This window comes from Cyanistes caeruleus, chromosome 23, assembly GCF_971803275.1.
Source record: "Cyanistes caeruleus chromosome 23, bCyaCae1.hap1.1, whole genome shotgun sequence".
Lineage (NCBI taxonomy): Eukaryota > Metazoa > Chordata > Aves > Passeriformes > Paridae > Cyanistes > Cyanistes caeruleus.
In genome coordinates, this window is record NC_141723.1 from 4941665 (window position 1) to 4967463 (window position 25799).

General features: G+C 53.9%; 1 protein-coding gene across 3 annotated transcripts in view; it reads left to right on the forward strand.

Moving 5' to 3' along the window:
• The first annotated feature begins 18533 nt into the window (after nucleotides 1-18533).
• The window catches only part of LOC111939307 (nectin-1-like), a 54126-nt gene continuing 46860 nt past the window's right edge, over nucleotides 18534-25799 (forward strand). The window contains exons 1-2 of one of the 3 annotated variants that reach the window (XM_086861463.1): nucleotides 18534-18688; nucleotides 19299-19466. In XM_086861463.1, the coding sequence (XP_086717589.1) occupies nucleotides 19385-19466 (82 nt within the window). In that variant the 5' untranslated portion in view covers nucleotides 18534-18688; nucleotides 19299-19384. Of the gene's footprint in view, nucleotides 18693-18889; nucleotides 18997-19298; nucleotides 19467-25799 lie in introns of those variants that run through there. The other 2 variants (XM_086861465.1, XM_086861464.1) reach the window with 2 other exon arrangements.

Consider the following 25799-nt stretch of genomic DNA (forward strand, 5'->3'; position numbering starts at 1 on the left):
CAGGAGGAGAAGAGAGGTCTCAAAAACAAGATTGGATGCATTAAAGCTTTCCTTGAGCTTTAACCTAAGAGTTTCTTTCCCAGATTTGGTGCCAGATAAATTCCAGTGTTCTCAGGGGACAGGCACAGAGCTCAGGGGGTTGTTCCCTGTGCTGAAACCCCCAGAGCAGACAAGACCTCCAACCTTTCTGTCACACAGAGGGATTTCCAGCTCATCTGGACCATCCCAGAGCATTTCCATCCTCAGCCAGGAAATGCCAGGCTGGGCAGATCTGAGCTCTCCTGATTCACCATGGATTTCTCCAGATCCCTCACTGTGCAGTTCTACAGATCAAAAACCCCCAAAGCTTCCCAAATTTACCATGTGGTTTGTGATTATTCAGTTGGGGGTCACATTAAATCTAATTAATTCTCAGGCTTCCAGGGCATTTTGCCATCAGCAGCTCAGCACAGGAGAGGGGAGCAAAATTATTCCTTTTCTTTGTCCCTGGTCCTCCCAGAAATATCACAGCACTGAAAGGGATCAATGAGAATGTGCTGCTACACTTCCTTAATGCTTTATTACAGGCACCAGGGTCCTGCTAAACAGCATAATAAAATATCAATAAACAGACTATTTGCTGTAAAGGCTCCTTCTGCTGCTGCAGTTTCTCCACCTCGAGCAGGATTTCTGCACTGCAGCTCAGAACGTGTCAGGGTAGCCAGGGGCTGCTCTGGAACACAGGGAAGGATGGGAATGGGATGGATGGATGGATGATGGATGGATGGATGGATGGATGGATGGATGGATGGATGGACTCACAGACACAGGGGTGTGGGTTTTCAGAGGCTGAAAGGAGAGGGAAAAAAAATCACACCACCAGAGGAACGCTGATGCCCACAGAAATTGTTCTGGTTTCAGGCTCCAGCAGAAAGAGAAATCCCAAAAGGTTCATTTCAAGGCAAGACAGATGCCCCTCACTCAACAGCAATCCCAGAGAAAAAGAAACACAGCAGCTCTTTTGTTCCAGATTTGAAACTCGGATTTGGGGGACTGTAGGTATGAAGGGAAGGGTGGTGAATACATGTACAGGAGTAGAAAAAAAAATATTAAAAGGCCCAAATGAATCATTGTGATGAAGCCCAGATAAAAATGGGTTTTGATGATTGATGAAAAACGCCAGGATTTTTATTTTGGAAAAAAAAAAAGGCTTTGACCTTCCCCCAGAGCAGTAAATCCTCTCTCCATCCTGCTCTCCTACCAGTTTTGATATCATCTTTCCTTTCGTGCCTGAGCAAAGCTGCTCTGCTGTGTGATGCTGCAGGTACAACACAGACCTCCCTTTTTTATTAACAGCCAGCTCTGCCCCAGCCTTTGGCTCAGCCAGGGCTCCGTGCAGCCGGAATCTCAGCCAGCCTGTGCCTGAAAAATCCCCGCTGACCACGCTCTGTCCTCCAGCTTCCCCTGGGGCTTTGGCAGAGCCCCTGATAAAGATGTCTTCGGTGTGTCTGACACGGAGCTATTATGCTGTTTACAAGAGATCTGTCACAGACAAGTGCCTGCTGCACAGGAGCCATTTCCTCCCCAGGCAGGGAGCAGAGGATGTCCTAAATTAGCTCCTGAGGATGGAGTCATTCCAACACCCCTCAGCCACAAACTCAGCCACGGAGCTGCGTCCTGTAGCGAGTTTGGCTTGTGACCTGTAAATTGTCTCTCGTTTCTGCTCCCCTTCCTTCTTTGTTTGGCTTCTGTGTCTTGCAGTTTATCCAATAATTCAGCTGGAGAGAGGGCAAAATTCGGAGGGGAGGGGCAGGGGATGGCGAGGCTGAGAAATACCTGCTGGGAATGCTTTGGAAATCACCCAGAAGTGGGAATACATCATTATGGAGAGGACTGTTAACATGGAACGAGCAGACAGGAGCCTGATGGAGTGGCTGCAGTGCCAGCTTGCAGGTCTGTGGACAGAGCCCAGGAACTTTGGATGCCCAGATTCCCACAGAAGCCTTTCCCTGCTCCCTTCATTCCAGGGGAGCAGCTATCCTGCAGGAATTCGGGTGTCTCTGTCAGAGCGCAGCAGAGCAGAGCGAGGTGCACACTGAAGGGGCTGGGGGAGGCCCAGAGTGGCGAAGGGTTAATTTCTCTAATCATAAATTCAGCCTCCCGTAAATTCAATTCCGTGATGCTGCGCCTGTGACGTCAGTAAATCACAGCCATAAAGCAGGGGAGGCAGGAGCAGCGTGTGCAGGGAATGTCAATGCCTGGGGGAGGCAGGGCCATCCTCACCCCGGGGGCTGCAGGGTGCCCTGGATCCCACCCAGGGAAGGATCTCCTTGGAAGTGGACTCAGGGAATGGGTTCAGTGCAGGATACCCTGCATCTCCTGCAGGTCTCTCTCTCTCTTTCTCTCCATGAAAGCTGATGTTCCTCTTGTTTTCCTGACCAGGTTTTCCCCAGAAGAAGAGCACTGGACAGCTGCTGTACCCAGGTGTGGAGCTCCCTGCTCCTAAAAGGGCATTTCCTGACACTCCCACTGAAGGTGCCCCTGCTCCATATGCTCCAAAATCCCTCCAGAATCCAATACATTCCAACCTCCCTCCTGCAGGTGGGAAAGGACTGCAGGTTCACCGGCATCTGTGCCATTCCCACAGCCAGTGGGACCTCTGCCTCTCCCTGTGCCCTGAACACTCCCTGCTCTGCTCCCAGCTCACCCTGCACGGCTCTGCCCAAACCACTGCTCCTCCACAGGCACATCCCAACCAGCTTCCCCAGCCAGGTGACCTTCTCCAGGGCCACCTCCTGGTGGCCAGGGAGCTGCCAGGCCATCACATGTGTGGCTCTTGACGGCACAACGTGACGCTGACCTGAGCTCGCCTCCCGCGCCCGCTGTTCTGCTGAGCTGAGGCCAAGCCAGCAGCGCCTTCTGACAGCCCCAGGGGAGCCCTGACAGTTGGGAGAGCCTGTCCTGCCCTCTGTGCCCACAGCATCCCCTCTCTGGGTGTCCACTTTGGGGTGTGACCCCTGTGCCGCTCCCCTGTCCCCACCCTGGGTGGCTTCGTGGTCCCCTGAGCCGTGGCTGCGCCTCGGCCCCGCTGAAAGTGAAGCTAATGCTGTGTGACATCGCACTCCCAGCACATCACACACCCCAGACAGCACCAGCTGAGGCTGCTCCCTGCTTCCCAGCCTGGAAACTTCCAGCACCAGACACCTTTGTCTCCCTGCAAAGAGCGATTCCCACAGTGGAGGGGTTTTGTGAGGCAGCTGAAATCAGCCTGTCACAGACATCGCCGCCTGCTCTTCCCCCCCAGAGCAGGGTGACTAACACAGCTGCAGATCGGGTCACAGCCTGCTCCCTGCTCTGATCCAGCCAAACCAGGAGTGGCAATGTTAGAGGAGATTCAGGACTGCCAGGAGCACACAGTCTCCACTGCTTCCCCCTTGGCTGTGCATGGCAAAAGCCATCAATAAGGTCTGTGAGAGAGGGAGCCGGGTAAAAGATTCTGCCCTCCCCTCCTGCTTCCGTAGAAAAACTCATTTCAGCCCTGCAGGCTTCCTTCAGCTGTCTCTGTGCCTCCTCTGTGCACAGAAACACGGAGCCACGGCCAGGCAGGGGCCGTTTCTATTTGCAGCCATCCCTGCGCTGCAGCCACTCGCTGATAAAATGCACCTCACCCAGAAACAAGGAGCAGCTCCTAAAAAATCCCTCCCTGCCCTCCACCTCCAAAGCAGGCTCCCTGTCTGATTGACAGCTTGGGAAAGTTCCTAATTATGTCCCCTGGACACTTTGGAGGCGACCCACCCCAGAGCGGGATTTGATGGCTCAGCGGCTGGATGGCCTCGTTTGTACTGATTTATATTACAGAGCCAGCTCCAGCCTCATCAGCCTGGCCTGACCTAGATTTTCCTCTTGCATAGGTCAATAAAAACACAGCAAATAGAGCTAATCAGACACTGAGGATGCACAGTTAATCCAGGCTGGCCCGAAGTTAACAGGAGCACTGCAAACTCTGCTGTCAGAGAAAGGAGAGGATAAATCTTTCCCTAAACAGTCAAAGGGAATTGTAAAAAGAACACGCTGTTTCCAGGACAGATAATTCATGAGGGGTTGGGTTTTTTCTTGATTCCCTCTTGGTCTGTCTGCCTCTGGTGGATGCTGCACGAGCCTCCTTCCCTGTCGGTCCCTTCTCCACTCCGAGTTTATAAGCAATCACCAAAAGGGCATGAAGTCAGACAAAAAGCAAATGAAAAAAAAAAAAAAAAAATGTGTGCAGCTGGCTTTGGAGCGTCCAAATAAACCCTGGGTAAATGCCAGGCTGCCTTAGTCACCGCATGGAGCGGGACGAGGACGACCTCCCTTCAACCGTGCGGGAGCGGAGCTGTGGATGTGCCTTGTGCCATGGGCCCGGGCAGGGACACAGCCACCCCTCCTCAGAGGTGATGTCTGTGCTCAGACAGCCCCGTCACCACGTGTGTCACCTGCCCTGTGAGGTGTGCAGGGACCCCTGGCTGTGCTTGAACTCCGTGTCCCTCTGTGATCCCGCTGGGAAATGTTCTCAGCGTGGATGGATTTCCCTGGGTTGTCACACTCCAGCATCCTCACAGCTGGCCCGTGCACTCCTCTTCTGGAAATAACAGGGATGTGTTACCAGGCCATGGCAATAACAGGGATGTGTTACCCAGGCCATGGCAATAACAGGGATGTGTTACCCAGGCCATGGCAATAACAGGGATGTGTTATCCAGGCCATATAACACAAATAAAATGCACCCAGCATGCCCCTATACGATATCACAGTCTACAACCTCCTGAAAGGCTCTTCCTGAACATTTCCAGTACTTTTCCCTCCCCAAAGCAGCCAAAATTTACCACTAACCATAGACCACACCTGTCAAGGTGCTCCAGCCTTTTCCCTCTGGGGTTTAAATGCCAGCCTTGCTCTTATCCCTCTTTTCTCCTGGCTCTTTTTCATGCCTGGAGTGAAGGAGCCCAGCCTGGAGTGACAACTTAACGAGAGCATCTCTCCTCAGTGTGCTGATGTCACCCTCACCTGCTGATGATCACCAGTGACAGTGGAACCTCACAGAGTTCAGGGTTGGCTCAGCCTAGGGCTGAGGTCAAGTGGGCATTTTCCACGGGAAAATTAATATTTGCTTTCTCCTTGCAGAGCGGGCAGGAGCTGGTGCCTTTCCCAGGGAATGTTCCCTCCCAGGGAGAGCCCAGCCTCCCTCCTGCAGCCACCGCTGCCATCCCCACCCAGGCACTGCGGCTGCAGCGCTGCAGGCGCTTGGAAGCAGCCTCAGAAGGGCAGGCAACGGGGCCAAGGTCACCCGAGCCACGCTGGCACTCCAGCGACAGCAGTCAGTGGCACTCCCAGGAGAATCAAAGCTGGCACCGACACGCCAGCAGTGATGAGGTCTCCACTTCTGGACAGAGCTGTGATGCTCAAACTGACCTCAAACCACCCTGGGAGAGAACATCGATCCCTGCAGGCACTGAGCAGCTGAGTCCCCGAAAAGGAAACTGCATGGGGGGGAGAATCGGGGAAGAGCTGGGCTGCGGTGGGCAGAGGCTGAGCTGGCCCTCGAGGGACTGTGGGGCAGCGTGGCTGGATCTGAGGCGGTCACAGGCGAGCACAGGGCACAGCAGAGAGGGTGAAAGGGCTCAGCTGCACATTCCCTGAGCCTGGACTCTTGGGGACAGAGCCGTGTGCCTGGGGACAGCCCGGACCTGCCACCACGGCTTCAGGGCAGGAGCAGCAGCTCCCTCCGGAGATGCTCCCGTGTTTGAGGAAAGGGAAAAGGCAGCAGCCAAAAGCTCTTCCCGGGAAATCAGCCCCGAGAGAAGACTGGGATGGTGGTGCTGCACTGCATCCACGTCTTACTGTGCCGTTGCCAGGGCAGGGGGAAGGAGCAGGAGATGAATGCACAGAAATATTCGTGTGTGTGTGTGTAGGAGCTCCCACCAGTCTCCCTGCAACACGTGAGGGAATTTCCATGTAGGATCCAGGGAAACTGCAGCTCCGAGACCTGGCCCTTGGCTTCTTTGGGAAGAGCGGGGCACTCTCAGAGTCCCGGGAGGGAGTTGTGCAATCCCAGCTGCGTGCAGGGACACAGCTTTTTCCAAAAAACTGTTTATTCAAAAGATTACAGCGCTTAATCTCAGCTTGGTAAGGCGAGGTTTATCAGCAAGGCTGTGCACCTAAACCAGCTGACGAGTGGGATATGCCCGTGCAGAAAAGCTACAGTGGAGCAGTGTTTAAGGTCACTGGAGGTACCTGGAGTTTATTTTTCCCCATGGGAAAGCCACGGTGACTCCCAGACCCGAGTGACACCACCGGGCAATTCCAGCACTCACGAGAGACCTGTTCTGCCCCCCTGCCCCGGGGAAAAGCCTGCTCGGGGTGGCCTCCAGCGAGGAATCAGCGTTCGCAGAGCCAGCTCCTCCCGCTGCCCGCTGGCGCTCCCCACATCCCCGCTCCGCAGCGCCGTCCCCGCGTCTTGGGCGCCGGAGCATCAGCGTAATGTGATGTGACACCTTCCCCCACACTTTGTTATAAATATCGTGTTTCACTGTAACTGTGTCTGACACCCCCTTGGAGGCATTTTCTCATGCTCGCAGCCGGGGTGCGGGCACGTGCGGAGCGGCCCCGGGGAGCGGCGGGGATGCGGTGCCCACCATCCATCCCCTGCCCTCCCTGTGCCCACCATCCATCCCCTGCCCTCCCTGTGCCCACCATCCATCCCCTGCCCTCCCTGTGCCCACCATCCATCCCCTGCCTTCCCTGTGCCCACCATCCTTCCCCTGCCCGTGCCCACCATCCATCCATCCATCCCCTGTCTGTGCCCACCATCCATCCATCCATCCATCCATCCATCCATCCATCCATCCATCCATCCATCCATCCATCCATCCATTCCCTCCCCGTCCCAACCATCCATGCCCTGCCCACCATCCCCTCCCGAGCCCGGCACCAGCTGTCGGTATCGGTGGCACCAGGCTGGGATGTGTAGGCTGATCCAGCCTGCCTGGCCAAGGACCAGCCCTGCTGGAACAGGGATTTCTCCCGTTCTCCTTTCCCAAGCAGAGTTCAGAGCTCCCTGGACTGATGGCTGATGTTCATTTCTGAATTGCCCCCGTGCCCCCCAGCTCCGGGCACCCCTGGGCAGCCACAAGTGCCTGTAGTTAGAGGAAATGCCACTAGATGTCTGTCAGGGTCCTGCACATCGCCTGCTGCGGACAGCCGGGCAAACAGGGGGGACAGGCACGGGGTACAAGCTGTGCCCGTGTCGGTATCCATGTCCCAGACAGGATTCCTGAGATATTTTTGGTGGGAAAAGCCTCAGTTTGCCATTTCACAGGTGCTAGGGATGGGTTGGGTTTGACAGGAGATTGAAGATCATTTTGTTCCACCCCTGCCATGGGCAGGGACACCTTCCACTGTCCCAGGTTGCTCCAAGCCCTGTCCAGCCTGGATCTGAACACCTCCAGGGCATCCAGGACTTCTCTAGGCTTTCATTTCCTTCTAAAAGAACAGAACCTATCCATTCCCTCTCCTCCCTGCAAGGCACAGCAATCCCATTGGGATGCCATGGCTCTGCTCCTGGAATTGCCCACGGCTCTGGGAGCAGAGGCCAAGTCTTTGGATGTGCTGCCCAAAAACCATCACTGAGGCTCCTTCCAGCCAGAGGGCAGCTGCGGCTTTATGGCTTCACCCCTTGGGTATCTCTCTGCAGCAGATGCGGGGAAATTACCAGCACTGCTGTGAGGCAATTACTGCTCGAGCTGCTTGAGAAATGCCAGTTCTTTTTCAGAGGAAATTTGGGATGGAAATCATCTCTTTTTGTGTTTTGGGGAATTTGAGCTTCTTTGGCGCTTAAAAGAAAAGGATGGCAAACGTGCTTTTCTTAATACTGTTGATGTAAAAACATATTAAGGAAGCACAAGGATAAAAAGAGTTTATTTTTGGACATAAACGAAAGTATTTTACATATTTTACTATATCTTTTTTTTTTTAATATACAACAAAAAAATATTTCTTTTCTATTATAAAGGTATTTATCTTGCTCTGTAATCGAGGTTGAATAAAATACTAACCAGCTTTAGGTCCAGGTCTCTCCTGCAGAGGTCAGGATAGCACAGGAGCCTCTGCATTCAAGGCCGTCCCTCCCCATGGCTGCACAGCCCAACTCCAGACCAAAGGAATTGTGACAGTAATGGAGCAGAAAAGCAAATTTCTTTCCCTTTTGCTTCACAGCTGACATCCCAGTATGGGACCAAAGAGAAACCCTGCTAAAACCTCCCAGAGAGGAGCTGGCTGAGTGCTGGCTGGGAGAAAAAGGCAAAAGGCAGTTGAAAAGTAATGGAGAGGACAGAAGGGAGAGACAGGGAGAGATTCTTGGTTCCCAAGATTCGGGGATGGAAGGAACACAAAGCATCTGGAAAGGCTCAGAAGTTGTGTCTGAAAAGCTCCCCTGGCTGATGTGTCAAGGAGCTTCCAATCGCCTTTCAAAAGCTCCCCTTCCCTCCGCTGCCTTTGTAATGGGTGGCTGTTTCTAATTATCTGTAAATGTTAAATGTTCTCTAATTCAATCAGAACAACTTGTTCACAGATGGCAAAGCCTTCATCTGCTCGGCTTTCCACGGAGTCTCTGCCTCAAGAGCCATTGATGTCTCTTCCTTCCCGGAGAGGCTGGCTGGGGACAGGCAGGAGAGGGAAGGAGCGTTCAGCGTACAGGAACAACTCCAGGTCTTTCCCTTCTCCCTGGCCACACCATCCTCTGCTCCTGTGTGACCCATCCTCCCTCCCGGGCGGGGAGCTGCAGCCAGGCTGGCAGAGGAAAGGTTTGGGATGAGGGATGAGGGATGAGGGATGAGGGATGAGGGATGAGGGATGAGAGGGATGAAGGATTCCTCCTCTCCCCGCTGCCGTGGTGCTGCTGGTCTCATCCCCACTCTGCCACAGGTGCCCTGGGTGTTATCCTGGATCCTGGCAGTTATGTCACAGGCTGGCACTTCCCCTCCCCGTGCCTGCCCGCTGCTGTCACCTCCATGCCATCTCCTGTCACACCTGTGCCCCACTGACGCCGATCCCGCCGGACTCTGCGTTTCTCCTCTTGTTTTCTGCCGCCGAGTGGCACATGCCAACGCTCTGTCCCTTCTCCTTCCCTGCTCCTGGCACATCCATCCCCCTCGGCCACAGTGCCTGTCCTTGCTGCTGTCCAGGTTTGATGGTTAGGGCAGCAAACCCTGCCCAACGCCCAGGAACGGCTGTGACAGGGATCCTAAATCAGGTGTCCCCACTCATGACACTAAAATTGGTGATTTACGCCAGGGGCGCGGGGACAAAGGAGGGGGCAGTGAGGTTTTCTCCTCAGACCCAAGGGAAACTCTTTGCTGCTGATTCCTAATGATTTATTGAAGCATCTACTCTTCCTCCCAGGCCCAGAAAAGGGTCTCGCCTTTGATCAACCAGTGACTCACCATCTGCAGCCGAGGTGATTTACGACAAGCACGAGCTATTTCTGTGCATGGAAGGGGAGAAAAATAGGGCTCCTCAGCAGCGGGAGGGTGGGGAGGATGGAAAACAAGCCGCCCACGGGATGTAAGGCTGGCGGGGCTGCTCCCCCCGGCTCCCCACGGCAAAGGTGCTGCTGGAAGGGGCGGTGAGGGGGAGACTCTGACTCAGTCTCACACAGATGGCTCCACGCCAGGATGGGAATAGAACAGCTCTGGTGATGCTCTGTGTGTTGGATCCAGGGCTGGAGAGGGGCTCTGTCACCCGTGGGGTGCAGGCCCAGCATTGACAGACGCTGCTGAGCACAAATCCTGAGCGTCACTCCAGGCCTGAACCTGCTCTTTTCCATGCCTGTCTTTCCCTCCCTCACGGCGTAGCCACAGTCTAATCGCTTCCAGATTAGTATTTTCTGGAAGAGTTTTTCCTTTGAAGATACAAAATTGAAATCCTTAAAGACCCTTATACTTTTTCCATGGCAGCACTAAAAGCCGGAGCATCACCTCCACCAACTCCCTGACTCAAATTTCCTTTATTTTTTAGCTAAAAGACATCCCCCCTTTCCAGGGAAAGAAGATGTCTGGTTGTTCAGGGTGTCAGCAGATTCACAGCTAACATTCAGCCACTGTGCAGAGCCACTGCTCCACCTCCTCCAACAACTGGCTAAGGAGAAGCAAAGTCATTAAAGTGTGTGTTATATTGGCTGGAAAAATCCTTGGGAAGGAGCTCCACACAGAGCCCCAGTGGGCTCGGCTGCTCAGGAGCAGTGATTAGGGAGAGTTTGTTAATGAAGCAGATTTTAGTGACTGAAGGCGAGTGGAGAGAGAGGAGAGGGAGCAGAGTGTTCACTGCTCTCCTGTGGGCCTGCTGCAGCTGTGGCCATAAACCAGCCCAGCTCTCCCAGCTTTTATCAGCTGAGGATGTGCCCCAGGGCACGTGGGAATCCCTGAAGTCCTCAGTACCATCCCACCCTCCCAGAGCTGCTCAGCTCTGCCTGCTGCAGATCCCAAAGCCCTTTGCAGGCATCCAAAGCTGCTTCAGAGCCAGAAAGGTTTTGCTGACTTTTCCAAACTTGCCTTTTTTCCCTGCAATCCCTTTAAATGAGGGGGATCTCCCTGAGGCAGAGGGACCCTGAGTGAAGTCCAGCCAGCCGTGCTGTTCTGATCTCGCTGTAATGAAAATCAGCATCACGCTGCGGATACCGACGGAACACGACCAATTTACTCTGTCTGGGGCTCTGTTCCCAGCTCCCTGGGCCGTGTTTTGCCCTGTGGGAGAGATGAAAGGCTGGATCAGTGCTCTTAAAAGACCCAACACCGTTTTTTGCCGGTGTTTATAGGAGGTTTGCACCCAAAATGCACCAAAAATATGGGTTTTGTTCCCTATTCCCTTTTCTAACCCTCCCCCATCACATTCTTTTCCCAGCCACACAGGGAATTCCCACTTCCTGCAGCAGATTCCCAAATTTTCAGGTATGATTTTCTCCTTTTTTTCCCTTCAATGATGGGCAACAGGAAAGAGACTTGATGGGGAGTTTGTTAACCCATAAGCCCAGGAGGAGCCCTTCCCCCAGAATAACTCCCATCAGGTGATGAGAAACATTCCAAACTCTTCAGAGCACTTCCCAGGGGATCCAGGCCCCCATGGCTTTCTGGAAGTGCCAGCCTTTATCTCCTGCCTTATCCATATCTAATCTCTCTGCCCGTGCTGCATCAGCTGTGACAAGAGGAAATGAGATTTGCTGGGCTGGGTGGTTTGGGAGAGACATCTCTCTTCCACAGAGGGGGAAGCTGGGACACCCAAAGTTTCTGGAAAAGTCATGTGAGGAGCTCTCCTGGAGCCAGGCAGTGCAGAAGCAGCAGACAGAGATTGCAATCAGATCCTGAGCAGCCCTTCCCCCTGTCCTTCAGGCACCATCACCTCAGTTTGGCAGCTCCTAAATCCCCGCAGTTAGCAGGGAAAATGAGGTGTTTCCCCAGCTATCCTTCATCAATCACTGCCCACCCAGCCCTGCTCATCCCGAGGATAAAGCCCATTTAGCCAAGCCCCTTCCCATCCAGCCCTTCATCACCAGGGATCGATATCCTATATCGGCAAAGCAGGGCCCAGCCATTAACGAGTTCATTTTCCATCACTTAGATGCAGATGGATTCCCTCAGGAACCCCGGGGTCACCAAAGTTTCATTAACAGAGGCTGTAAAAGTATTTAAATACATTTAAAAGAATCACTTGACAAATGGAGTGAGCCCACAGCCCTGCTCCACTCAGGTTATCTTGAAAGAGAAAAGAGACTTTTGCTGCCCACAGAAGGACAAAAAGCCCTTAACAGCTTGTCCCTGCCATTATCCATCTCCAACACTTCACCTCCACAGAGCTCCAAATTCCCCATAATGCTCCAGATGGAAACCAGTTACTCATTTATCCCAGCTCTGGCTTAAATAACTGAAAGGTTTTTGGCCTCCAAACTTCCCATGTTTGGTGGTAAACTGAGGCAGGAGATGAGGAAGGCTCAAATCTGGAGAGGTAGGACAGATAGCACAGACAGGCATTGGGAGATCTGAATTCTTGTCTCAATTGCTTGTATCAGGGTAAAATTTTTATTGTAACCAAGCTCAACCTGGCCTTGAACACAGAAAATTCCATGAGAAAGCAGGTGTCAAAAATACTGGCTGAACTCAGGGGTCTCTTTCTGTGGCTGAAAGTTTTCTCCTTGACACAAATCTGTAGAAAACATTGAATTTCACCACTGCCAAACTCTGTGTAGGTGCTGGCTTAGCTGTCTCCTAGTGAGAATGGAATTTGGAACCCAGAAACGTCACTGAATCCCCACCAAAACCCCCTGGAAACGCAGCCCTGCAGACAGTTTCCACTGTGAGCTCATTTTGTGTCAGAGAGCTGGAGCCACGCATTTGAAAAATTTGCAAACAGAAATTTAATGTGACATTTTTTTGTCCCCGCTCGGGAAGAGATGACTCATTAAGTCACTTTGCAGCTCTTAGTGGGTGCCCAGGGTGGCAGGGGCTCATGGCACATGGAAATAGAGCCACACATAGGAGGGAGGGCAAATAAATTTGTCTCCCCAAAATCCAAAGCCTGTGTGAATCCTTCTTCCTCATGGGAAGGCTCTAAAGTACCATTGATACACTGATTTTTTTTCCCCAATATTTTTTTCCCCATCACAAATAAACCCAAACAGAAAACAGGAATTAGGAGCAGAGCCTGTTGGCTGGTGGAAAGTCTGGGGAGTGCTCATGCTCACTGCCAGGCCAGAAGCTCTCCCAGGGAGATGGGCAGAGCCACCCAGGGCCTTTGGAAAGGTCTCAGGATTTCCTAGGTGTCCTCCTCCCTCCAGCATCTGCAGAAGAAACCAGAAACTCACAGATGGAGGAGAACAATCCTCCCACAATGAGCCAGGAGGAGGGAACTGGCCTGTGAGGAGAAGTTTGTCCTCTGGGACAGAGCAGTCGCCTCGTCCCACTGCCCCCTCTGCAGTCACTCCAGGCTGACAGAAACATTCCCCTTGGAGTCTCTTCAAATTCCCATTGATAACTCCTCATACCACAGCAAAATCCCCCTGAATAGACATCAGGCAGGCCCAGTTGGCATTCACAAAACAGGCTGGGAGGGGGATTACTCTGGGCTCACACTGCATTGTTCCGACTAAAACCCCTTCCCTTCCTGGGTGGAGGAGGAACATGCACAGGAAACCTCCCCACAGGAGATCCATGGATGCAGACAAGGTAAACTCAGCCTTTAGCACTCTGTTTATCAAGTATTAAAGCTGACAACCTCGGGCATGATAAATCAGCATCTCTGGGATGTGCTGATTCCCGTGTCCCACCTGGCTCAGTGGATGGGGCAGAGGCTCCTTGTTCTTTGGGACAGCCAGACATTAACGACACAGCTGGAAGAAAGGAAGATAAAAGATAATCTTTGCTGGATGTGCCTCAGAAACAATGGCAAGGACTCAGTGGGGCAGTCCCTCCCTGTCACTGGGGCTGCCCCGTGCTCACAGCAGCGATTGTGCTCAACTCACTCCAGGATTACACCGAAATTCCCATGTCTGGCATGGATTTGCTGAAGTTAATGCATTGGAGTTGCTGCAGGATTACACCTGGTCCAACTGCAAGGTCTCGAAAGGGTGACAGTGGCTTTACCCTGTGCCCCTCACGTGTGGGGTGGCTGCAGGAGCACAGCTCCCCGATCACAGCAGCTCTGCTGCCACAGCATCAAATTCACCCTCTGGTGACACTGCCAAGCCAGCCTGCAAAACCTCCCTGTGTGACCCAGAGATCAGGCCCCAGAAGAGCTTATGCAGGAAGAGAAGCCTATTTGTCCGACCACTAAAAGCAAAAGGCTTATTTCCACTTGTAAATTTGCAGCAAGTCTTGATCCCAATTCAAATCCAAAGCAGAGCGTGTCAGTGAATTTCCAGGGCAGGAGAAATCCTCTCTGTGAGTTCTCCCTCATGGATGGCTGCACAGCAGCCCCTAACACCCTCCGTCAGGAGGCTGCTCCCAGATTTGGTTTGGGACTCTGTCCTGCCTTCCTTGCCTGGGCACTGCCAAGGCCCTGGGGACAGCAGGGCCCAGTGCTGTTCAATAATAAATGCTATTTTCTGATACAGTAACTGCTGCCTCCAAACGAGCTGTGTCCGTGCCTCGGTTCAGATCTTGGAGCTGAGAGAGAATTCCCCTTGCTGGACCTCATCAGCAATGCCCTTTGAAGTGTTTCTGCTGATTTCATTCTTTATTTCTCCTCTGGTTTCCCTTTCCCTGTGCCACAGGGTCCCTGTGGATGCTGTGCCTCATCTGCTGCCTGGCTCTGGCCCTCCATGGACACGCACACACCATCCCCAGTGCTTTGTGTGCATGTAAGAGAGACCTTTTAATCCCTTCTTCCGTATCAGCTCCTTCTGGGAAGACAGCAGCTCCTTCTCTGCGGCATTTCATAGCTTTGATGAAGGAGCTATTCTCTGCTGATGGGAACAGGCTGACACAGAGCCCGCACAAAGCACTGGAGTGCCCAGCACTGCTGGCCAGACCTCGGGCCAGTGCTCTGAGCAGGCTATGGTTGGTGCTTGCATCACTCTTATCCATGCAAGACCCCAAATTCCAGCCCAAATTCCTCCCCAGCCTGTGAAAGCCACTCACTCCAGCCCTTGTAGGGCATTTGCAACCCGTGGGTCCCCCCAAGCCCACCAGCCTTGCAATTCCAGCTGCTTTCCACTGGAAATCCATAGCAGAACTCACCCTGCTTCCTGCAAGGCTGGGATTCCTAATCTCCCTTCTTTTCTCCGTGTATAATGAGGATTACGGTTTAATTCCTGCCTCACAAGGGGGTGCTGTGGGGATGGCCAGGGTTGAGGCACTCAGCTCCACAGCCAGGCTCTTACAAACCCTTCAGCAGAGGGGCTCAGAAAAAACACCCACTGCTGTTTGCAGCCTGCTCGCAGCTCCCATCAGCTCCCATTAACTGGGAGGCAATTTTCTCCCCAGTTCAGACCTAATTCCTCCTCTAACCGCTGGCCCTATCCAGAGAACAGCGGGGCAGGAACGACTATCAGAGCTGAATTGCCTTTTAAAATAGGACTGTGCAAGGAGGTCTGAGGGAGTGTGAGCTGCCTGTGAGGTGTGTATATGTAAGTTCATGTAGGAGGCTGGATCAGGAGAGCTCAGAAGTGAAGCCAAGCACGGAACCAGCTCAGGAAGTCCTTTGCACCTCTGTTCCCCCAGCGCTGGCTGCGCTGCAGACGCATTATGTGTGTTTACAGATGAAAAAGCAAAAATAAAACTGATGCCGGCTTTAAAATTCCATCGAGCGCAGCCTTCTGCACTGATTCCAAATGTTTATAAACACAGGAGTTAATGTAATCAGCACTGCAGCAAATACACACCAGGTACACGGCAGAGACAGGAGTGTCAAACGCGCTCCCAGCTCGGAGTGACAGCTCTCTGCTGTGGGCTCTGCAGCAAACAAAAGCAGCTGAAAAACCCCACCGAGGAATGCTTTAAAGAGCAATCCCTTCCCCCTTCCTCCTCCCCTCCTTCCAAGACTTTCTGGTGGTTATAACTGTAAAAATCTCAGAGAAGGTGTCCATCCCACTGAGCCTTTCAAGTGGCAGGGAGCCACCGGGAAGAGGCCACTGCTTGGGAAGACACTGGGAGAACTCCTGGCTCCCCTGAGGATCATCCATCAGCCCAACCCCGGTTTTGTGCTCATTCCACAGCAAACAGGAGCCACTTTTGAAAGCTTTGGACAAGCCTGACTGCAGGAGCTGTTCCGCCCTGGGGAAGGATGTGCATCAGCTCACCAGGGAAGATCCCATCCAGAGGAGTTGTGCCAGTGCAGAACCCTCACCAGCCCCTCATCCAAAGGAGTTGTGTCCCCACCAACCCCATCCCAACCCCATCCCAACAACCACGTTTTCCAGTTGGGAAGGGTTTGGGCAGGTCCCATTCCAGCAGGTTGCTGAGGAGACGTTACCTCACATGGCAGCATCAGCAGAAAACCCCGGGGCTGGCAGAGCAGCCAAAATGCTGGGAGGACAAAATGCTGTGAGCCTGTTGTTTTATTTCTTTTTTCTTTTTTTTTTTTTTTTTTCCAGCCAAATGTTGTTTCATGCTCTAATGGCAATTTTCAAGAGCAATATTGGCGTGACAACTTATGTAAGTGTGGGCCAAGTTCCTACACCACTTCCAGTGTTTGTACCTAAACCAGATTTCACAGGGGTGCACAGAAAAGGCTTTGGATCTCTGTTTTGGTGGCTACTTACCACCTAAAACGAGACTTTTACCACCCCTAAAACCCAAGAGAGGGTAAATATCGCAGTATTAGAAATTATTTTCCTTGGAGAAGGTGGGATTCTTCACAGCCCAGTCCTATCTGAGGCAGCAGGTGGGTTGTTTTTTCTCTCTCTTTGTTTCTACTGGAACACATTTATAGATTTATGGAAGGGATTTCTGAGTCTCACTGTGCTTCATGTGTTCCTGCAGTAGGAACCTTGAAATCCTCTGTCTTTTCATTGTAGGCATCACTGTCAGGGCTCCTTCTCCACGCCTCTGGCTGGGATGAGTTTTAGGAACCCACTGTTGTGTGGGGTAGAACAAAGGAGTAAAAAAATGGACTCAACCAGCTGATCTAGCAAAACAGAAGGCAGCTCCTCCAGCCCCTCAGAGGACAGGGACACAGAGACCTCCCCAAATTAAAAACAAAATACAAATGATGCAATTAAATGTGTTACATATTATGATCTTCCCCCCCCTAGAAATAACAAAAAACTGCCAAACCAAAGCATTCTGCTCCTGCCTCTCCTGCTCATGCACAAGTCCCCCTTGGGCTTCACGGAAATTTTGGACTCACAAAATGCTGCAGAACAGGGGCCCCATGGCACTGTGTAATAAATCTTAGAAGTTAACAGCCAGAACTGTGCCAAATGTGATGGGTTTTGCTTTGTGCAGGATCATGAAAATAATACATTCTGGCTCAGTAAGTCAGGCCTGATGCACCAGGGCTAATGGTCCACTGCTGCTGCTGCTGCTGCTGCTGCTGCTGCTGCTGCTAAATGGATTTACATTTTTGTCTCACATGGTTGAGGTCTGTGATTTCAGAGGCCAAGGCCCCAAGGCTCTATCAAAACTCCCCAGATTCTTGGAGGGAAATGTGAATTTTCCCCCAGGCTGAAACGCCACCTGAAAGGCAGGAAGGTGAAAGGAGGAGTGTTGAGGTGTGGCTGCCCCACAGATCTCAGGGACATCATCTCGGGTGCAGTGACAACAGAATAAATGGGAGGAAGGGGAAGGTAACACTGGGAATAATGTAAGCTGGAGCATTGTTATTGTGGGGAACTCCATGGTAACTCAGAGAGACCTGCCCAGGGGAACAATGTCTCATTGGAGGTATCTCTTTAATGGAGTTGGGAAAGGAAATAATGAGATTTTATGGATTAAAACTGAAGTTAGATACATGAACACTCCACGGGTAGGAAAACCAACCAGCAACAAGGGTGCTGGAACTCCCCACAGCCTGCCTGTCCACAAGGATGGGGGGTTGCACTCCTAATCTCAGGTCTGCAGCTTTAGAGAAGGGGCAGGAGGCAGAAATCATCAGTTCAGCAGCCTCAGCTCCACAGGCAGGATGTCCAAAGGAATCCCAGCGGCCTTACAGTCTGTGAATCTATTAACTAAACCTCATTACTACGTAATAACTTTTGTTATTTCGGAACAAACCTTGTATCTGGCTAATCCGCTTTGTTACAGAGCTGCCCATCCTTCCCTTGAACAGGAATTAACTTCTAAAGGAATTAAAAGGAGGAGGAGATTGCTGAAGGGGTCCTTAGGGGTATCTTTTTATAGCTGCTGGCTGCCCCCCCCTTTCCCTTTCCCACTATGTGTGGTATCCTTCCCCACTGATTCCGTCCTTTTCTGCCTGCCAGGCATTGATTTGTTCCTGTGTTGTTCTAATGGAGCTTGAAATCAACATGACTTTGTTGTTGGTTGTTGTCATTGTTGTTCACATCTTTGTTTGGGGTTCAGCATCCTTGCAGAGGCCAGGGCAGCTCAGGAGCCGGCATTAGCAGGCTAAACACCTCCTTAGCGAGGGATCCACAGAGGCTGTGGCTGTGTCCACATAATAAAGGCTGCTACAAAGCGCAGCGAAACCGCTGCCCCCTCCTCCTGCGCATCAGCTCTTGTGCCAGTTCTGAATCCCCTCGCTTATCAGCGCGCACAGAGGGTGGCCAGAACAAGCTCCTTCTTTCAGCAGGCCCCAGGAAAACGCTGTGTAGCCACATCCCAGGCGTTTCGGATTGCCGCTTTAGCTTCCACGTCTTTCACAACGCGCGGGGTGAAAAATATGTTCAGTCTGGGAGCCGGGGGTGTCGGCCACTGCCAGACCCGCGGCCCGGGCTCTCCGGCGTCCGAAGGGCAATTCGGGAACAGCCTCAAGTCCGCAAGCCCCGGGCGGCGAGGCGGGAGCCCCTGGGCCGGCCCGCGGCGAGGCGCCCGGGGCTGCGCGGCGCGGCCGGACACGGCGAACAAAGCCCAGCTGCCGCCAGCTGCCAACATCCGGAGGGGCGGGCGGCGAGCCCGGCCACCCGTCCCGCCCTCGCCGCGCATCCCCGGGAGCCGCCGGCCGAAGGGTTAACGCTGCGCCCTCCTTCCGCCGAGCGCTGACATCACGGGCAGGCCCCGCCCGACAGTGTGTGCGTGAGTGCGAGCGCGGCCGCCGAGCCCCGCACCGGGCACCGCACCCGGGCACCGCACCCGGGCACCCCCGCCCCGCGGCCGGCCCGGCCCCGCGCCCCCCGCCCGGCCATGGAGCGCCGCGCCCGGCCCCGCACCGGCACCGCCTGAGCGCCGCCGGGGCCCCAGCGCAGGGCGGGCAGCGGGCGGGGGCTGCCGAGCCCCGCCGCCGGAGCCACGGCACCGCCGCAGCCCGCGGAGGGCTCTGCCTCGCCGCTCTTTATTTGTTTTGCCTCCCCTCTTTCTTTTTCGTCTGGGGTTTCTTTAGGTTGATTTTTTTTTTTTCCCTCAAATTTTTTATTATTTTTTTTTTTTTTTTAAATCGCATTTTTTACCCCCCTCCCTCCACCCTTTCCCTCGTCACTCGCCCGGGCTCTGCGGAAGGAAGCGCCCGCGCTGCCCCGCGGCCGGAGCGCCCCGCGCCCGCCCAGAGGGGCCCCGCGGATGAGCGGAGCTCCCCCCGGAGCCCTCCCGCCCTCCCGCCGCCTCTTTGTCCTCACTCACCTACGATCATATTTTTATTTTTTTATTTTTTGAAAAAAAAAAAATTATTTTTTTTTTTTCAAGCAGACCTGAGCATCACCGGGGGCTGGGAGGGTGGGGGGCCCCGCGGCGCTGCCAGACCGACCCCTGCCCATCGCTCTTAAGGAACTCTCATGGCTTCACGGTTGCATACAAGTTGCCGTGCATCGTGGTGGACTATCGGAGTTTGCATCCTGGCAGCCGCGCTCCTACCAGGTGAGGCGGTCCCCGGAGGGCGCTGGGCTGGAGGCAGCCCTGGAGGGGGTGTGCGGGGGGAAAAGGGGTGCGGGGAGTGCGGGGAAGGCTGGGATCGGCGTTTTGGGGTGCGCGCCCGGCTCTGGAGCAGGTGTGGGAGCATCTGTGCGATGGTGGGAGAGAGCCGGGGCCGGTTTCAGCGTCGGCTCGGCTCGGAACAACACGCTCGTTTGTTTTGGAAGCAGCTGCAGGCAGCGGGCTCCGGAGCCCTGCGAGCTGAGGCCGTTTGTTTGATTTTTGGATCGAGCAGCGTCTAGCGAGACGCGGCAGCCAGGCTTCCCCGGAAAGGCAGCCACGAGGCTGGGCACGGAGCGCAGATGTTTCGGGAGGAGAGCTGGAGGGTTTCGGCTCTCCAGCATCCCCGAAATCCCCGCTCCTCTCCGCACACACTTCCCACGGGCTCTTTTGCGGAGGGGCTGGACCGCTCCCAGCTTTCAGCGCTTCCTTTCACTGCCTTTGAGCTTGGCTGCCTGATGGCATCTTATTCATCGCTTTGGTTCCGATCCATCCCTTGGGTTCTGATCCATCTCTGGAGCGGAGGAGATGGGCAGAGATGTGCAGCGAGTGCTGCCCAGCTGGTTGGAGCCACCCGAGCGGTGGCAGAGCAGTCCGTGTGTCCCTTCCCTGGGCTGGGACCTTCCCCGGGCTCCAGCCCAGCGCTGGGAAGCGGGAGGGTGACCCACTTTGGCGAGTGCCCTGCGGGGACTCATTTATTCTGCTCCAGTGCAGAACGGGTTAATGCCATCCTGGAGGGCTTTCCGGGAGTCGGAGCCGTGGAAAGGGGATCGGCAGTCTGCGTTTACAGCTTGTGAATGAACTGAGAGATGCAAACAGAGCAATGTTTTGCCTTTTTGGGGCTCGGCTGCTGGTGGCTGGGGCTGGAGCGCTGGCAGCGGGCACACTTAGAGCGGATCCAGCCTGTGGCTGCAGCAGCGCTGGGATCTGCGGCTGGACACAAGCTGCGGTGAAGGCAGGCTGCAATTGGCGTCCGCCCTTACGATATCGGGGCTGGGGCAGCGTCCCGGAGCAGCACCAGGCTGGCTGGGCTGTGACTCTGAGATGTGGCCGCGGTGAGCGGGGTCTGGCCCATCAGAGCAAATGGCAGGGCCCAGAGGTGCCTGGCGCTGGCAAGGACAGGGATTGATAACATCAGGGCACGGGAGATCAACAGATCACAGCTGGATGGTCCGGTTAAAATGGATGAGGACAGAGATGAAGTGGGCGGGGGTGGTGATCCAGAAACCGGGGAGGCTGTGAGAGGGAAAAGGTTAACTGGGCGATGAGAAAGCAGGGCTGGGTGCACCTCGGTGCTCCCAGCACAAAGGGATCTGCTGTGCATTGCAAAAAGAGGTGACGGAAGGGACAGCCTCGGGCTCCCTGCACTCCTCTGTGCTTGCAGGCAGGTGCCTGCCTGCGCTCTGGCTCCTCACAAGGAGTCTCGGAACTTTCCATGCTGTTCTTCACCCGGCCTTCCCTCCTCATCCTCCCACCGGGCAGCCCCGCGCAGGAACCCCTCCCCACAGCCAGGGGAAAGGCACCGGAGGGGCAGTAACGCTGTGGTCACCGTGTTGGCTGAACCAAAAGGACTTTGTGCTCCCCTGGGAATTGCTTTCACCAAGGAGACACGTAGTGACCCTGACACAGCCTGGCATCTCACCTTGTCCTGCCAAGAGAGACTTTTCCCTCCGCACTTCCCCTATTTTTGGCTGTTCTTTGGGCTGTGCTGCCAGCAGTCAGGCGGGCTCGTCTCCTGCCACTGCGGTAGCGTGGCACTTTGTCTTGCACTGTCCCGCTGACAGCTCTGCCAGGATAAGCCAGTGGTGCATCTCATGGTGCCTTGCCAAGCCCGGGGTACAGCCAGCTCCGCAGTGTTCCAGGAGGATAATCCTTCCCAAACCTTGGCCCTGAGCTCCGGTGCCCTGCAGCCTGTGTGGGCGAGACTCTCGGCCCGACCAGTTTAGTGGTGGATGCACCGCAGCTGCAGGAGTGTCTGATCCTGTATATTAAATATTTATTCATTCATTTATTTTGTTCATTTGGGTGCTGTGGATGGACACAGAGCTGCAGGGAAGCAGCGAGCCTTCACCAGACCCCAGGTCTGGATGCCTTCCTGAGGCAAGTGGTTCCTCGAGTTCACAATGCATTGTGCCAAAAATCATATATATATATATATAAACATATATAAAGCTGTATTTAAGCTTTGAGTACAGACAGGCTTTCTTAACAAGGAGAGGAAACTCAGGATCCTCTACTACAAGTGAATTAGTAGCTGTGGACTTGTTGGAAAATGTGGTTTCATACCCAACACCCAAGAAGGAGCAGAGCAGTGCCTGCTCTCTGGAAAACCTTTCATGTCCAGCTGATCAATGCCATTTCATTCTGTTCCCACCCACCTCCCCCTTCAGATAATGTTAGCTTTTTTTTTTTTCTCTCTGATAAGGAAATAAAAGTTCCGCTGCTGTAAAAGCTGTAAGGAGTCTCGTATAAAAATCTGCTTTACAAATTATCTTTAATGTGAGCAGTTCAATCGTCCAGAACGGATTCAATTCATGGCTCCTGCAGCCTTCCATGCCCATCCATTTGGAACCAGGTATCAACTCGAGCTCCGTTCAAGATATTGATATCAACAGGGGTTGCTGGAAAGCCATGGGGAAAGGGGAGGAGAGATCCCAGGCAGCTGATCTGCAGAGGTTAAGAACACTTGCAGTTAAATTTATGCTTTACAAGCCTTAACAATCTGTCTGTTTATCCCCGCCATGGAGCTCCTGCAGCTTGAGATGCAGCCACACAGAGCAGAGGCATCGTCTGTGCCTGGTCCTGTCTCTGCACATCTGGGCCTCTGTTCCCAAACGCTGGCTGCAGACAAATTCCTCTCTGCTATTGCTGGGCTACCTCCTCATCTCCCAGAGGGGCCTGGGAACGCTTTGCAAAGTGCTTTGAGATGCTCCACAGGGGAGAGCTGCAGAGGTGGCTGGAGCTGCTTTGACACAGGGCTTTTCCAGCGCTTGAAAGGAGCATTGACTGAGCCGTGGTGACCTGCGGGGCTGAGGTCAAACTTGGCTGCAGCTGGAGGGAGGGTTCATTTTGGGGAGGTACAACAGCTCTCTGGAGTGCTGGCAAGAGCCAGAGCGTGTCACTGCAGGATCTGCTCCATCTTGTACTTCCTAGAGCTGAGTTAATATCGCAAAGTAACTTCCAAAATGCAAAATAGTTGCCAGAGTCTCTTTCAGCCTTTGGGTTGAGTTCTTGGTTGTTATTTTTTCTTCCTCCGCCACCTGCCTCCTCCCAAAACTCACAAACAGCTGCATCAGGCTATTTCAGGAGGCAAAAGTGTATCTTTGGCTGATTTTTTTCTCATTAAACTTCACATAAACCGACCAGTCGGGTTCTACCCTGGCGTGCGTTGAGGAGCTGCCGAGTGTGTCAGCGTGGGTGAGGCGCCAGGCTGGGGCAGAGGCAGCTCAGCCCACGAGCAGGAGGGTGTCTGCCCCATGGCAGAGATGCTGTTTGCTCCCTGAACCGGCAGCATTCAAGCAGGCAGGAGCTCCCAGATTCCAGGGGCACATCCAGCAGCACAGCCAATGCTTGGGATGAGCTGGAGGCCGAGGAGATGCTGGCAGAGCCTGGCACATCTCTCCTTGCATCACCCCTGCTCTGGGCTGCAGCTGGACCAGCCACAAAAGCCAAGCTTAAAGGGAGGCACCACAGGGCTCCTTTGAGCAGGGCTCACACCTCGGCTGAATCATGGAAGGAACCAGAAGAGCCGGTTGTCCCTGACCTGCTTCCCAGGCCTGGCTGCCACTGGCACCTCCTGCCCTCTGCTAGTGCCACTCGGGCTGGGGACAGCCTGGGGGGACAGCAGCAAGTGGCCACCTGAGCCAGGAGGAGGCTCTTTCCCCTGGTGAGTTACAGAGCACTGCCAGCAGACAAGGATGGGGGTGAGCACTGCAGGAAAAAAGGGTTTTAATCACAGAATCCAGGATCATTTGGATTGGAAGGCACCTTAAAGATCATCTTCCAAACCCCTGCCTTGGGCAGGGACACCTTCTACCAGACTGGTTTGCTCCAAGCCAAAAATTTTTGGAAGAGCTGGAGTTGAGCTGTGCCTGAGAGCTACAGGGGTGAGCTGGCCTGTGCTCAGGACAGCCACAGTCCTCAGGGCAGCTGAGGAAGAGTTTGAATCTTGCAACATCCTTGCCCGAGGTGCTAGTGGCTCTTGCTCAGTCCCTTTCACAGGCCAGCCAGGCTTATCAGTGCAAAAAAGCAGAAACAAATGAGGGAGGGACAAAGAAAGGTACTCCAATCTCACAGCCCCTGGAGATCTTGCTTTTTCAAATAACGTCAGATTAAATCAGGGCAGCTCTGCTGAAGGGTGAGCTGGTGCAGGGACCCAGTTTGCATTGGAGACACCTCTTTGTGTTAATTACCAGAGCTCAGGCATCCCAGCACGGAGAATTCCAAGCTCCAGAACCCCAGAGCAGCATTTCAGGTGAAGGTTTGTTTAAGGAATGAGATGTCTCATGACACATTTCCTCCTGGCTGCTGTTAAGCCGTGGATGTTCTCCCAGGTGCACATTTTCCCTGGCTTTTCCCAATGAAGGACTAGTCCAGGCTGGATTGAGGCACATCCCAGCACACACACAGGGTTTTCAAGGGGAACCCCTTGGCTCTGTAGCAGAAGAAAATGCTCAAATGCTAAAGGGCCGCTCGTAGGAGGAAGAAGAATTGGAGAACCCTCTGTCACATGGAGAAATGGGAAGTGAGATTTGCTGCTCTGTGCTGTGTCCCAGCCTCCACAGGCACTTGGGGACACGCATGGAGCTCAATTCCTGCTGCCCACTGAGTGCTTGTCCCCATCTGGGCACCGACTGCAGCCATTCCCACAGTCCCAGGGCATACAAACAGCAGCTCCTGGCCATGGAAAGGGGAGACAGCTTCAGTTCCGTGCTGCCCCCAGCTCAGAGGGACAGGAGGGCCAGGCTAGGAAAGCACAGAGGGCCTGGCCAGCGGTCTCTTGTCAAGTCAGCAGCTTTGTGGGGTGCTGGGGATGGGTGGGAGGAACTGACCCAACCTGATGAACATCTCTTCTCCATTCTCCCACCACAAAGCAGTCCCTGCAGGAGGTTTATAATCCTGCCTTGACATTATTGGTGTGATGCAAGAGGAAAGCATTTCTAAGCATTATCCACCCAACTGTGCCTCTCTCTGCTGCAGGCCTGCCCTCCCTGGCTCTGAGCCAGACCAGTTGGGGGCTGGTGGACAGCACTTCAGCCTCCAGGTGTGCAGGGAGAGCCCAAGAGAGGCAGAATCAGTGTGATTCTCCTCCCCGGGAGTTAAAGCAAAGAAGGGGTTTTCTGTCCTCCATCCCAGCCTATTTGCCTTTCTAGCTGCAGGAAACAGCAAAGTGCTTCCATCTGCTCCCAGCCATGCAGGGATGCTCCAGATGTGGTCCAGGACCTGCAAATCACATCCCTGCCTTGGAGCAGCGGCAGGCACCAGATGGACCACCTGGCTGAGAGACAGCAGGTACTCCCAAGCCTGGTTAGGCAAGAGGACTGAGCCTCCACCTCTCTTCCCAGCAGTTCTCTCCCTACCTGTAATCAGGCTGATTTTGAGGCTATTTTGCTTTTCTCATGGAAGATCCATCCCTCCCTTCCCCTGTGCGCACCCTCTGCACCAAGAGAAATGCTGCTTGAGCAGCTTCCCACTGACCATTTCCACAGCCCAAGGGCACAGTTTGGGGGCAGAGTTCTGGCTGTGGGCTCAGGGTCTGATGCTGATGTGTACAAGAGGCTGGTGTGACTCAGGAGCAGAGAGCTGTAATTAGAGGTTGTTGGGCTGAGTGTCCTGGCAAAGCCAAGGGTTACAAATGGTCCCTGCTGGGCAGAAGTCACAGACCCAGGGCAGAGTTTAACAGGAGAAGTAAGGAGGAGAAAGGTCAGATTTTCTGTCACTTCCTGTTCCTGATTTCTGTGCAGAGCAGCTTGGCACGGGATGGTTTCGCTACCTTGCATGAGGAGCTGTGGCACTCAGGGCAGGAGAGAGCAGCAAGGGAGGGATGAGCCCTGCCCTGTCCTTGAGGCTGCTCAGCTTGAGCCTGGTGCTGGATGAGTTATCAGTTTTGAGTTAACGAGGTATCAGTTCTGTGGAGTCATAACTCACCCAAACCCATGGCCCTGGTGGAGGTTCCCCTTGCCTTGAAACCTCTCCCAGAAATATCACCCTACAAAGCTTGCAGTCAGCAGGACACTTTTCACTGGAGAATTACCTGCATCAAGCTCTGGCTACATTTTT